Source organism: Spodoptera frugiperda, chromosome 25 (genome assembly GCF_023101765.2).
Source record: "Spodoptera frugiperda isolate SF20-4 chromosome 25, AGI-APGP_CSIRO_Sfru_2.0, whole genome shotgun sequence".
NCBI lineage: Eukaryota > Metazoa > Arthropoda > Insecta > Lepidoptera > Noctuidae > Spodoptera > Spodoptera frugiperda.
Window position 1 is genome coordinate 12,735,320 of NC_064236.1, and position 14,785 is coordinate 12,750,104.

General features: G+C 34.3%; 1 protein-coding gene across 11 annotated transcripts in view; it reads left to right on the forward strand.

Moving 5' to 3' along the window:
• Positions 1-14,785, forward strand: part of LOC118264268 (uncharacterized) — a 151,601-nt gene that overhangs the window by 76,523 nt on the left and 60,293 nt on the right. For all 11 annotated transcript variants that reach the window (XM_035576740.2, XM_035576754.2, XM_050704154.1 and 8 more), the window contains exon 6: positions 966-1,028. In XM_035576740.2, coding sequence (XP_035432633.2) covers positions 966-1,028 — 63 coding nt within the window. The remainder of the gene's footprint in view (positions 1-965; positions 1,029-14,785) is intronic.

Genomic DNA, 14,785 nt, shown 5'->3' on the forward strand with positions numbered 1-14,785 from the left:
GTGCAAATTAGCCAAGTTTATCGAGGAGCAAGGATTATCGTGGAACCCGGCTTGAATGTCACACTCCCCAAACTTCGATTTACAGGTCCGATCAAATGTCGTATCGGGTGTTCACATCTTGAAGCCGTTTGGAACAGTCTAACAAGCTAGTGTAAATAAATACTGGTTGATTTGAAGTACTGTACGATGCCACTGTTTTTTTAAGACAACTACATAGGCTAATTGACAAACTCACTGCACTTCTCCACGACTACACGGTATGTCATATTTCAAAGAAACTTGAAAATCTGTTTACACATCTGTTCTACAGTTATAAAAGGTGAAAGTTACGAGTTTGTGCTATAAACATAGACCAATAATATATTAATTAGCAAAGGTCTCAGGCCAATCGGCACAGTATCTATTATGGATCGTAATACGCAGCGCAGTGCCGGGGCTCAGGTCCGAGAGACCCCGATCTCAGATAAGATACGCCGCGCCAACAAATTTTCTTTCTACACTGAAATCGTTTTTGGCACAAATAAATCGTAGACTGCCTACGAATTTGTTTTATTATTTTCATTTATTTTTTGTATTCCAATAGATTCTATCTATACTTATACCATTTCCACTGAAACTGTTTATAATAAATATTTTTTTAAATGTATAGGTGAACTAGATTAAGTTCGTATAAAAAAGTTTTTTTTTCACTAAACCTTATTTAAAGCAATAAAATAATATAATCACATTAGTATGTATATCTATCGACACTGCTGTCACACCAATTTTACTACGGACCTAAAACTGCCACGGGCTACGAATTTAGTAGAACTGCTACGAATTTCGTAGACTGCTACGTAATAGCATAATTTTTTTTTTTTTTACTAACGGAACACTTTATTGAAATGTCCATGTTTCCATTTTTTATAATTAACTAATGTCACTATTATAAAGGTAGTATAATGGATTTGTGTTTTTTGTTACAGTTGAATTTCAACCCCATTACATCATTCCTGTTCACGCTGGACTTCTTCATCATAGTGCTGAACGTAAGTTTTAGATTAATCAGTTTAGTAATAACGACCCTTACAGATTTACTTACACATGGACAACACATCTGTACCCTTACAGATGTGTTGTATTGCGACATTAAAAAAATCAAATCAGTGAGTATTTCGTGTATCATTCTAATAAAACCATTTAAGGTACACAATTTAATATTTTATATAATACGCCTGCCTACAATTGTTTGTTTAATTAGAATGAAATATAACAAACAGAATGTTAATTAAAACGAGCATTAAAATGATAAAGGGTTACTGTCGAAGCTAAGAGATCCATCAAACGAAATTGGTTTTTAGACGAAGTGGCAGACTTCATTGTTTTCAAAAAAGGAACCATTGAAACACAGTTGGCATCGAGTAAATCACAAAATAGGTAATTTTGAATACAATAAGAATATAGGTATGTCAAAACATAAGACTTGTGTGTCAATAATAAAAACAAAATGAAGCTAATATTAAGAAGCAACTGAATGATTTGTAATTATCTTGTAGATTGATGTTTGTTAACCAAATTCGATCATGAAAACTTTACACTATTGAAACGTCAAAATGTTCAAAGCATTCCCAACATCACATAGCAAAGATACGAAACAAAACCGAAAATGTAAAAAAAGAAAAAAAGATAGTTCATATTAAGCGCGGCATATTTTCCTTTTGTTCTTCCTTTGCGAACTAAGTTGGGATATCAATATTTTACAGGGACTACTTTCAGCCCTCTGTAACCACCAATAGTTACGTGATTTACGAGATACAGAGGTGAAATATGGGCTACTTTTACACTTATTTCACTGGTAATTTGTTTACAAAGTAATCCAGGCCACTTTTTGCCTCGGACCCGAGGAATTTTGTCAACAAGATTAATATAATTCGCCAATATTTTATCCACAGCAACATTCGACTGTAAAAAGTTAATTCAAAATAAACACAGGACAACCTCGGTAAATTTAGACTACCCAAGTTCTCGACCTATACATAAACCTTTAGCAATATATTGAACATTGAACACGAGACGATGATGATCCAAAAATACTTGTATATTTTGGAGACCCACATCATTGGAAATAAGTGAGCGTGTTTACGGTTGTCTGAGCATGATAATACTCAATTTAGTATCAATCAGCAATATTTACGTCGGGGCCCCTTTTCTTCATGCCCAACGTGGCACATTACGCCGATGTCGTTTGGAACACTTCGCAAACTGTCGGCAATCCAAGTTTGTTTTGTACGTTGAGCCATAAAACCTAGATCCCTTTGCCAAGACTTGTTGCCGCCGCTTGTTGATTTGTACTCGAGTAGACATGTACCTATATTTACTAACTTGAAGTTAGACTTCAAATAAATAATTTCACGTTCAGTTTAATACTTTACCATGTTTGATATAGTTTAATACAGTTCATGGTCAATTTAGGTCATTCAATTGTAGAGATCTTCAATCGAAACCAATTACTGATCCGATTCAAGCCTAATATGTCAATTGACTTAGTAAGTACTTTCAAGTACTGCAGAGTGCTCGTTGCCCTCTGCTACTTGCTGGTGATATTAATTTATGAATACACAGTGCCATTGTCACAAGATCTTTAAAAGATCTTAAATAAATATTTAATTTTAGACTCTTACTTGCTATATTTTCTGTTTTCCGTTACATTTTTTTCTTATTGACGAATTTCAACACAATTTTTTTCAGATTCAAGAGCATTTTATATTTCTCGTACAATTCCCCTTCTGTTATACATATATATTGTGTATGTACAATATAATATAGGTTTTGCTACATAATAGCTTAACATTTCTATGAATGTTTGCCCGAAATGGCTGCACCGTACGGGGTACGCAACATCAAGGTCATAGGTATAATAAAGGCCCCTTTTACGAGGTGGCAGGCCGCCCTGAAACCTTCATTTGTATGCAAATCAAAAGTCCGTTTTTGATTGTATATGCAGCAGAATCGACGACCTACATGTTGAAGCTAGATAACACATTTTAAACCGTCCAAAAACGTCTATTGTTCGGTTAAAAATCAATTGTTTGTATAAAATAGGAGCCTGCCCTATTTCCTTTAGCCTTTTGAAAATTCAATGTTTCCCCATTTGGCGAACACAAATGATGTCGAAAATACTTTGTGTCTCTGTTTCTTGTTTCTTGTATCTGCTCAGCCATGAAACAAATGTTAAATATGTAAATTCTTTGAATACTTCCTCAGTGTTCCACAGATATACAAAATATTTTTGCTTCACATTGCTATGTGTAAATCTGAATTGTTACGGTACATGTGTAGAGAATAGCAGCACATTTGATTAGATGAAAATACTTTTGAATGTAGTTTAAGATTAGATTCGATCGATTTTTATGAAAGTAATTTATAGAGCTGTGTCGATTTCAATCTTTAAGTTAGATCATGCTTACTCTCTGTAACATATAGTTATTACACCTGCATATATGTATGTAAGTAAAAAAAAAATCATCAGGTACTTTGGTCGCGTAGTAAAAAGACGTACGACTAATCACAATTAACCAAATAACAGCACCTACATCTCACCAAAACAAACTTACTACTCTCGCTTCTTTTTGGCTTTAAAAGGCAATAAAAACCGGTAACTAAATAGGAACATTACGTCCCAAAGCCCGGCTCGTAATGTAGGTACCACGATGTACTCTAATTACTTTATCCTTACTAACCCCGGACCTTTTTACCCAAGTTTCGGAATAATGACAAAAAATGTGACGACACATAGACACAGAAGATACTATATAGGGCCCCAATTTAAATTTATTTTTTCTACGAAGTTTACTATTTCTTACTCAGTGAAACGACTTAGTTGTTTACAAACAGAAAACTAGGTTTTAGATAGCCGATCTTGTCTGCTTTTTTGTTCAAATAAACATACTTAATTTAAACAAAATACTCTCTTAGTATCTCTATTTACAAAGATAAAAATAATTTGTTCAGAAACCATATTAATGAGTGAAAAACGTTTTAAAATAAATTTAAGTCGGCTGGTTTCCTATTAAAACTTAGTTCAAAACAATACATTGAACTTACAAAACGGAAACTCAACTTGAACCTTGAAAACAACCACTAAACTAATATTTATCTTTGAATCTCGCTATAAACAACAAACAATCCGACTGGAACTTCCACCAGCAAGCTGTTAAACATGCTTTCAGCGCGTCACTTGAAGATTGCTAAGTATTGTGTCTCTACAAATAATTCACGTTCTTCCTTCTTGGCCCTTCCTGCTTGACTTTAGATGATGTTCTATTATAGTAGGTACAATAGAATGTAATGTAAATAAATGTAATATAATAGAAAATAATGTTGCCGTAATGTGCACCTCTGCCTACAACTTCGGGTATAAAAGGCATGACGTTGCATATAGATACAATAAAACTAACAAAACATTGGTAGTTTTTTCGAAAATTCTTCGCAATGTCTCTTAGATTTTTTTGTTATCAAACAATAGTTAGCTGCGAGCTCGCAGTCTCAAGTTTAACTTTATAACTTTGAAGGATTAGTATCATAGCTAAAACAAGTCAACACACATTGGCCTAGTTTGAAATCAGAAGCTCTTATCTCAGACATCTAACTTCCTTGAGAAGTATGTTCCAATATTCCATAGTTTTCATCCCAAAGATAACGTGGTCACAACTCTTAATACGGTATTTCGAGTTTTGTAGTTCAGCTATTACAGGTTTAATTATTGTTTTACTATTAATAAACAATATGGCGTCCACAAGTTATATTGCGCATAAAATTTTGTGACATCGTCAGTATGAAGGGAACTGCGCTATCGCAGAAATAGATATGGAAGCACTATTGCTTCCATATCTATTTCCTGTCTAATTATATTATATAAGATATCGAGTAAATTAGAAAAGTTATTTATCAGATGTACTTTAGTGAAGTTTAGTATTTGAAACTCGCACTATCTGGAGCACTTGTCTGCCTACATATTTTGATGGATCTGTCAAAACATTGCGTTTGCAAATTTGCAATACAAAATAAAAATGCTATTTTGAATACGTTTTTGTTTGGATGTTGGCAAGTAATTAGCAGAACTCGATCGAGGTGTATGAGTACTTGTTTAACATAACACATAACATAATATGTTAAACAAAACTCCTTGATGAAATCAAGGAGTTTTGTTTGTTACGTATGTATTAGATTATTTAATGTACTAATAATATCAGTCATTGAATAATAAGGAACCTATTCTAAAAATGTTTAGTCCTATTTATTAATTCGTATCTTGCCTTTTCGTTTCGACATTCTTGATAACAATACGTGCAAAATACACGGTACATTAACCTCTGTAACACCTCTCACACCTGCTCTAAGGTAATTATTGCCGTAACGTTGTTCAAAGTTATTGACACGCTACTCCCATATATTACACACTACACGAGCTCGGCCACTTAATTAACGATAGATTTCATCAATTTTCTAACAATACCTCTATCTAACTCTATTTTGTGATATTTTTAACTTTTCATTATTGTTTCCAAGTTTATCGAATAGTACGATGATACTTAGAAATGTGTTTTGTTATTCAAATTAGCGTAACTATTGTATCACGGCGGTAACTAAGATGTTCAATTCAAACTTATAACCACTTCGACTCTAAAATTATACAGAACTATACGGAGGATGTAATTGAATGAGAATTGTAACAGCGTTAGCGCCTCCTGGTATAAATGTCCTCTGAAGTTGGTTGTGCGGCCGGCGCGCGACGCGGCGCGGCTGTGTGCTACTTCAGCGATACCGACAATTTGTTCGTGAGCATCGCCTTGCGGGGGAGCGGAACAGGACAATGGAAACTAAATTGACGCATTTATTGATGTGACCAACCGGTTTATCGCCAATTTCGTGAAAATCTGCGCCCTTTTTCATTCACGTATCTTTATTTCTTATTCGTGTTCACTCAATCAGCTGTTTAAGAAATTATTATAGTCACAGATTTTTTGTGACTACAATTTCTTAACTTTGTTTTTGTGTGACAATATGAAGATTAATAAATGTCCACTGAAAGACACCGACATAGAACGAACCAACCTACATACATAGGTATATGTATATTATGTTGGGCTATTTCCTATGTTAACGAATTCGTATTCGTTGACACCCATTTTCCCGAGCCCCTTGTGTAATGCGTGCAACGTATACGGTCTGAGGTGTTGAATCAATATCATGTACTTGTGTGAAGCTTCCCTATATTTATAACTTTATGCCTCTGACAAAAATATGAACCCTACCTGTACAAAAGCGAGTCTCGATTGTGATTTTTGGATAGTCTTCCTACTGACTCGAGATTTAATACCCCAAAACAATTTACAAACGAAATATTCTACTGCCGCTTAGACTCAAACACGTTTTCACAAATAAAAAACGCTATTTCTCATTGAAGACGTCGCGTCGGCAACTCCGTTTGTTCTATATTTTAAGCGTGAAGAATATTAATATCTCTGCCAGGTGAGGTCATTTCCAACAAAGTCCCATTTCAGCTGCGTAAGCATTGAAATGAAGCGTGAATTATGATTTATTACAGAATACCTCCTGAGATACTTCAATAAGCTAACAACTAAGTCGCTTTGATTAAAGTATTATGAAACAGATAGATTGGCAAACAGATTATGTTGCGATGGAAATCTGTATTTATATTTACTATGGGAATTACGATAAAACGAAATACATGCTTACTTATATTGTACCTCATAGTTTTTCAAATAATTGCAAAACACGCGTTGTTACATATTGAGCATTTCAGCAGCTGTCGCATTACTTATTTACATTGCACTCAGTAAAGTAATACGCTCATTACTGAGCCAGATGCTTCCCGAGTCTAGGAACTGAAGGAACATTTTATCTAGAACAGAACACGTTTAATACGTTCAATTGTCTGGACCGTTTACACGCGAGTTGTCAGACCTCCGGTCATAATGTCGTCAAATAATTTAACTTCAAATAAATTTATTGTCAACCGGCGCACATTCATAAACACTTAAATGAAATTAATTACTAAAGTAAAATGACTAATTAAACCAAATGACCAAAAGCGGCGCTGTAACAATTTCCCTTTTTAAATTTAAAATTACGCTAAAGGGAACGAAGGGAGTCAATATTTTTAGAGTGGTCGGGAATTGTGGACACAATAGGAATGAGTTACTATCCATTACCATAATGACTACTGGTGTTATTTCTTAATTCCAGTCACTTACAAGAGACAGTAATTTACAATATTACTCATTTAAAAAACTCTAGATCTCTTCATAAAAACTGAGACTAGATACCTATAGAAAACATACTTTCTTTTATCTCTTTTGAATAATGAAACATGAAGATGAAAAGTGAGTGTTTCATACACAGTACCCTGAATGTGTATAAAGCGCGCTTTTTTCGTCTTCTATGATGTCAATCATTGCTAATTATTAATGTGTCAGATTGTTATCTTGTTTTCCGAACAATAAGTTTCTGTGACATTACAAAAAAACTTGTATATATCAAACTATTCACGTAGAAAGACGTGTTAAACAAAACATTATAATTGTTTTTATATTATTACAACCATACATTATTATATCTATAGCGCTCAAGAATAGCTATAAGTAATATTTTCGCTACACTCTTATACAGCACATTTCGCTATTTCTGGTAACCAAGTCATTATTAAACCTTAAACAAGATGGAAGCAGTGCCAACTAATCTGGAACCTTTGTCGTTGAGGTATTAAGGGAGCGTCGTCGAGTGATGGCTATACCTTTAGTCCCCCATTTTTCGGTTCTTTATATCAGCCGACTCCTCTTGGGTACACGCCTGTCTTAAATGAGGTCAGGGGGTTTCCCTAGCTGAATCCCACTAATTTTACAGTTTATCGTACCGCAATATTGCCCTTACTCGTTTGACTGAATATGATAATACCAGTTAAGGTAATTACAGGGGTAAACACGGAAAAGAGTGTGTTCATAAATGTGTATTTGTACCCTTAAGCCTTGTGCCTAACAAGACGGCAATAATATAGCTAACATTTACATTAGGCAGGAAAACTAAATAATATGTCGAACGTGAAATATTAGTTCATTAGGTTGAAATACCTACTTTATTTTTTTTAATGAAATGACAACATGTTAGTATTTTAGCTACATAATAAAGAATTTCGATATTACCATGTAACATCTTATGTACATTGCTACCTACATCTTCGAGAAAATTAGTCGCGATGATATGAATTCGAAAATCATTGAAGTTATAGTCGGTTGGAAGGAAATGGGTTGTCGCATTGTGTAATTGATGGATTGGGTGCCCGCCCATTTATGATGGCTTGAATGTATTGAGCGGTGTCGCCGTGATTGTGGGCCGCAACATAAACCATGTCCCAATACTGCTTCGGAAGATAAATCATTATTAACATTTATTTCACGTCTACAAAGAACCAGGTCTAAAGATGTTTTTGTAACACATTTGCACATAATAGGTACATATTAATTTCGGCGTGTTTGATAAAAATCTATAAATTAAATTAATTCTGCATAAAAGTTAAATATGAAACATTTCAATATTATTCCTTCGTTGTTTACAATCTATTGCAACCACTACCATATTTTTGATTAATAATAAAATATTTAAAGGGAAGTTCTACATTTTAATCCGTAAATCTGAAATTCACATTGGTACGGTACGGTACGGTAATGATACATTTTACAAAACGATAATCCTGTCAGTCCTGTCAGTTTCACTAAAGTGTCATATTTTTTTATGAAATTGACAGTAACCGCGCCCTCTATTACATGATACCAATGGCATAATAGCTGGCGCAGCTAAGGACACTGTTGCCCACCCTTCGTTGGTAAATAGTCCTGATGTCATTTATGTTATGTGTTCTGCTAATTGCACTTACTAGCTCTGTCTCCTACGCTAGTAATTGCATAAATACTCCTTAATTAGAGTACTGCGGGTTCGATTTCCTAACGGAAATAGGCAATGTTTGTATTGACAAGTGGTTTAGTGATTTCCGTCTGTAAACTATTGTGTTGTTACACGCCTATATCGAGTGTGGGCCAATGTTTGTTTACAAATTGATATGTATTATTTATATAGGAAAAACGGTTTGGGATTCGGGAAATGAAAACGGATCTATGTAAAACAAATACTGAAATGGAAACCATGCCTTGCACTGTAGAGTTGTAGGCTATATGGCCGACATTCATACATATTTCCCTGCCCTAACCTATAGTAGGCAAATCCGTATCTTTAGTAAGAGTGTCTTTTATATTTAAAGTAAACGAAACGAAAGCGCGTTCGGCGTTTTGATTAAATCAACCAACCAATCAGAGCACCGAACGCGCTCTCATTTCGATTACTTTAAGCGCACTTGTACTGAGGGTACATCCTTGAATGTGAGCAAATGTGTTTATTCGTATGGTATATCTAGTACTTCGTCAGCTACCAGAATAACGGGACAATTATTATAAGTCAAAAGCAACTACGATAAAGCTGCATAAATACATTTCATTCTTGTTTTGTTCTGCTCTGGTGTAAAAAACTTTAGTGCTCGAGTCTGTCGCGCCTATTCAACTGCCTATCAAGCCGTCTGTCAAAGAAAGCCTATTGTATTACGATGAATCTACGATGCTTTGCAATATATCTCGTGGCTTTGATATTAGATGTTTTACGCAACAAAGTAAACGCTGTGAGAGCTTTCACAATTTTCATGTAAATATATTTTCGATCATAGAACCGATAGGAGATGTCAAAACCATACACATACACACAGGTTTGCAATTCGGAACTTCAAAAGAGTTTACATTATACTGCCTTGTTGATATTTTTGTGTGGTGATGTATTTTTTTATATTAAATACAAGTATGTAATCTTCGTCTAACGCTGAGACGGTATGTTTGGGAGTTCCCAACATTTAGTCACATATGTGAAATATTTTAACCAAGCTACAAGAGCACTTACAATCTATGGGCTTTAAAAAATGTTACGCTTGTTCGGTTGTTGGCCGTAGGTACGGGCCATCACATCACTACATGCAATATTGGTTTTCTCTTGATTAAAATGAAATCCTGCATCCAACGAATAGAAGTGTTTGACTGTAACTATAAAAAAAAATACGAGTATTTCGATTACTAGGTTTGACCCGAAACGAATTCCAAGCTAAATAAAAACGGTTTTACAAAAAAAGAAAAAAGTGCTTGCAATATTTTTTAATTAAACTATCAGATGACTATTAAACAAATTGTTCTTGAAATCTGCTTGAAATTATTTACTTATAAGCAGATTTATGATGGTAATTCTAGTGTAACAACATTACATAAGTGATTAGAATTATATTTTTTTTTCGATATACATATTAATTATTAACCTTCGTATCGTACCGCTAAGCCTATTCCTACCGCCATAATGTGATGCGAGAGTATTTTGGCTTCAACGGCACGTTTGCGAAAATGTAAATAAGTTATCTCTTTATTAAAAGAGATATAAAGACAAACCACATTTACTGTTCTGTTTCTTTCATATCTTATTCTACACACGGTTTCGATTTGCACTACCGTAGGTAGATAGTTACTTTTTACTTACATAATATCTTGTATGATAAACAAATTCGGTATCGGCGTCTGCAGCTACGAATTTCTTGAAACTGATAAAAACTAAATAGAAAATCTAATTACATACATACACCAACTGTCTATGCGCGTACTACAATCATACGTATGGGAAGTTAGGATTAGTTTGAGAAGGAAGGAATACCGCGTTACGTTATTTTAAAACAAAGAAAATATAATTATTAGAACTTATGACGGGATTTTTACCATGTTTATTCACTTCGATGAGTTTCCGATATTTCGGCACTGTTGCAAGCGCCATGATCACGGATTAACAACTCATCGAAACTCATCGAAGTGAATAAACATGGTAAATATCCCGTCATAAGTTCTAATAATAGTGTTAGTGACCATGTCAGTTTAAAAACTTATATAAAGAAAATATAAATAAAATTTCGTAAAAGAAAGTTGTAATTGCCATGTCGACGTCAAGGATAATTTATACTGGTATAATCCAAGTGTGTAGTTGGTTAGAGCAATTCGTCAGCATTTACTTTACACCAAGACGAGCGTGTAACGTTAAGGTGCTCAGTGGAGCAGAACGGGTGGAACTAGTTCAAGGGCTCTTAAGGGTAGGTAAGCGCGGCTGGCGCGATGGTAAGAGGGAGACCGCCAAAGTATGTAAACCCCGCCATTGAGAGGAAACTTTAAGCCTTTTTAGCACACCACCGATCCTACGTACGAAGATTTTGTACTAAACTACTCTCTGTTGTTTACTTATTGTTTGGTTCCAAGTTCCGAAGTCAAGTTTAATTACAAACTGCAAATGTTGGAAGTAGTTATTTTAAAGAGACAAACTCTTGGGCCTTTTGTGTGTCGAACCGGTTCAGACTAAGTTAGTAACTTAATCAGTAATTACTTATAGATAGTCTGGGGTCGGAGCTCGAAGCATCGTGTAATGAGTAGGCAGTGCATTCGGATTATTTGCTAATATATTGGAGGATATGTTCAGCAGTGGACGTCTTATGGTTGATATGATGACGACAATGATGATGATGATTATGTAAATAACAGTAAAGGGTGATTACCTACTCTAAGTGAAACTTGATATTCAGCTTGTACATACATGTAAATATATAGGTACTATAGAATAATAATAAAATAAGGAAGAATCCATCATTTTCTTTCATGTAAACTTTGAATTCGTACGAATCTCCTTATAAGAATGTTTCTCCACGATATTTATAAACATATTGAGAATCCCGAAATATCGAAATATAATCATAATACATATCATACACGTGTAGGTTCCTCAAACGTAAACATATATATATGGGTATAACCTGGGTGTCTTCAAAGCCCGAGTGAATAGGTTGCTTATGGGCAGACGTGCTCCACCGTAGGCCGCATCATCACTTACCATCAGGAGAGATAGAGGCCAAACGTCGGCCCATTTAACATTAAAAAAAAATATATAAATTAAAACTCATATCCCAAACTCCATTTCGTGAAGTGTATTTCAATGGGATCCGTAACAGTATTCTTGCCCCACTTGTTTCTATGTTGAAATTGTAGGTACCTAATCTATATATTAATACGTGATGCAAACATTTTCGACCCCATTTTACGAAAATTGCGCGGACGTAGGAGCATAAAATTTCGTACACTTATAGTTTATGTGTAGGAGAAGTGCAGAAAACTAATATTTTTCAAAAATAAAGCTTATGAAGTACATTAAATCAATAAATAAAACATTACACACACTACCATGCATAGTATCGTATTTGACAAAACGTCAAAATTGACAGACATTGCGATGATATTCTCACGTCTCATATGAAAAGAGGTTTCTCATTGAAGGAGGTTTGGTTATTCATGATGCGCCGGAATATATTAATTTGAATTTTACAAAACTAAAAGCAATTCGTTAAATAAAAATTATCCTTGAACGTATGTTAAGTGGTATTGTAAATTAAATCGTATATGGTCGAATTTCGACCACTAGGCGACCACTAGTAACATTTATACTTTGATGCGTAATAAATATTCCCTATAAAAATGTCATTTTCATAATTAATGTCCCTTGTTGAGTATAACATAGGTAAATAAGTTAATTACGTCTTGATTTTGACTATAAAATTATATGAGATAGACACAAACATCGCGAAAAATTTTAAGAACGAATGTGCAAGTGATACACCATGGACACCAAGGAGAGGATGTCTTTAAGGTTTCAAAATAGAAATAGCTAGTTCCTAACGAAGAAGAAAAAACTAAGCAAAGAACACATTTCAAAGTAAATACATTCATCCACTGTACATGACTATAATAGCCAAACGCATTATTCATTTAACAAAATATTTCAGTGCACTTCGTTTGCACACATTTACGAACAAGAAAGTTCAAGAAAATCGTTTTGTAAATTATTATTCCCTTTTCTGGTATCCGGACCTCAACTGCTCAAATTATTATTAAAGAAATCCCTTAATTGGCCATTTCACTATTTAACCACTTAACGCCTTTGGAGGTTAATTTTATCCAGAAAGTACTTTAATTATACATGTAAATATTTTTCCTTCAACCCTTTGAACTTGATTTTGAATTTAAAAATATCCACTTCATGCTCAGGCTCATTTAAATGGCCTAATGAACCATTCAATAAATCCTGCCCTAAAACTTTCGCAACCCCTCCAGAGCCCACCGAATGTTAATTTTTGAAAAATTCTTTAATACTTTCTTCATTGTTTGCTTGTTATTTTTACCAAGTCACGCAGTAAAATCTTCCCCTATAAACTTCATAACCCCTTGTTACTACGGTAAGGGTTGATTTTCTTGTGTAAAAATTGTACAAAATACGTGTCTTTGTTGTTTCTTTGTTCTATTGTGTTTGTGTTTAATTATTGCAGAGCTTTGGTGTGTAATTAGTAAATTAATTTCCTTTGCGGTTTATCGAGTTTTCTATCAGGTTCATGCGCAATTGGCCAGCTACAGACTGACCGCAATTATCGCGTTGAATAAACTGCTAATTAATTGTTGGTTTTATTGGTCTGAAAAATAAAGCAAGATTGGATTTGTAAAAAAAAAAATATAACTTAGGTAAATTATTAGGTAAAGACCTACGTGCATACATAAATCGTCACGCCTGTCTCCCAACTCCCACTGGTCTAGGTAAAGCCAGTGGAAAGTGAGGTGAAACGACCCTGGAATTCCTACTACTTCCAGACTGCATATACTTACTATAGCTGAACACATTTCTGATTTTATTTTGCTTACTTTAACAAGACACAAGTAAAATATTGTATACTACATCAACTTTACCATAATTAATTGGACTCCGACAAAGTTTTAACCTCTGTGGTTGTTTAACTATTCGAATATTATGAATGCCCCCTTTTTCCCTACCGTCCACCAATTTTTGGGCACTTTAATACGCTTCAGTGACCCCTTTGGTTGTTTGATGAGCTTCCAGAGAGGCTCAGTGGTCAGATCTACTGAAGAGAATAAAGTGGCAGATCTGGCCCGCGGTCATTTCGTAAAGCATGAATATTCTCATGAACTCCATTAGCACTCATGGTTAAACGCCATGAAAACTCCTTGCATCAGTTTAAAGCACCAGTCTCGAACGTATCAAGAGGTCCTAAAATTTATAAAAGAACTGAAATTTAAAGTAGGCTTTTTTATGTTTTGTAATAGACAGCTATATCTTAATTTTACAAACGAAAATGTAAAAAAGGAAGCCAAAATTACATTAGAATATGAATATATGACCATCCCTTTTATACACGTAAATAACACAATTACATAACAGCGCCCTTCTACGATCGTACGTGGGTAGGAACTTCCACTAACTTCAAGTTAAGCCTAAACTAAAACACAATTAACATTAGTTTCGTAAAAAAGAATTTATAAATGTTATGTCCCCTTCTTCTTATTCTTCCTTTAACGACAGAAGTTTTTTATGGACTTTTCTTTTAAGGACAGTTAGAGTACTATAACAGGCCAACTACCACTTATCAAAGATATATAGCTGGCTACTCCCAATCGAAATATGCAGAAGTATTTACTTATTTGCACCGATTTGAAGTTTAATCCTATGAGACTGAATCGATTTATACTTAAATAAAGTAACGACCAAAAAGTGAATATAGCTACTAACTACATATAGGTTATACGTATTACAAGCAGCTATACGGATTAGAAAG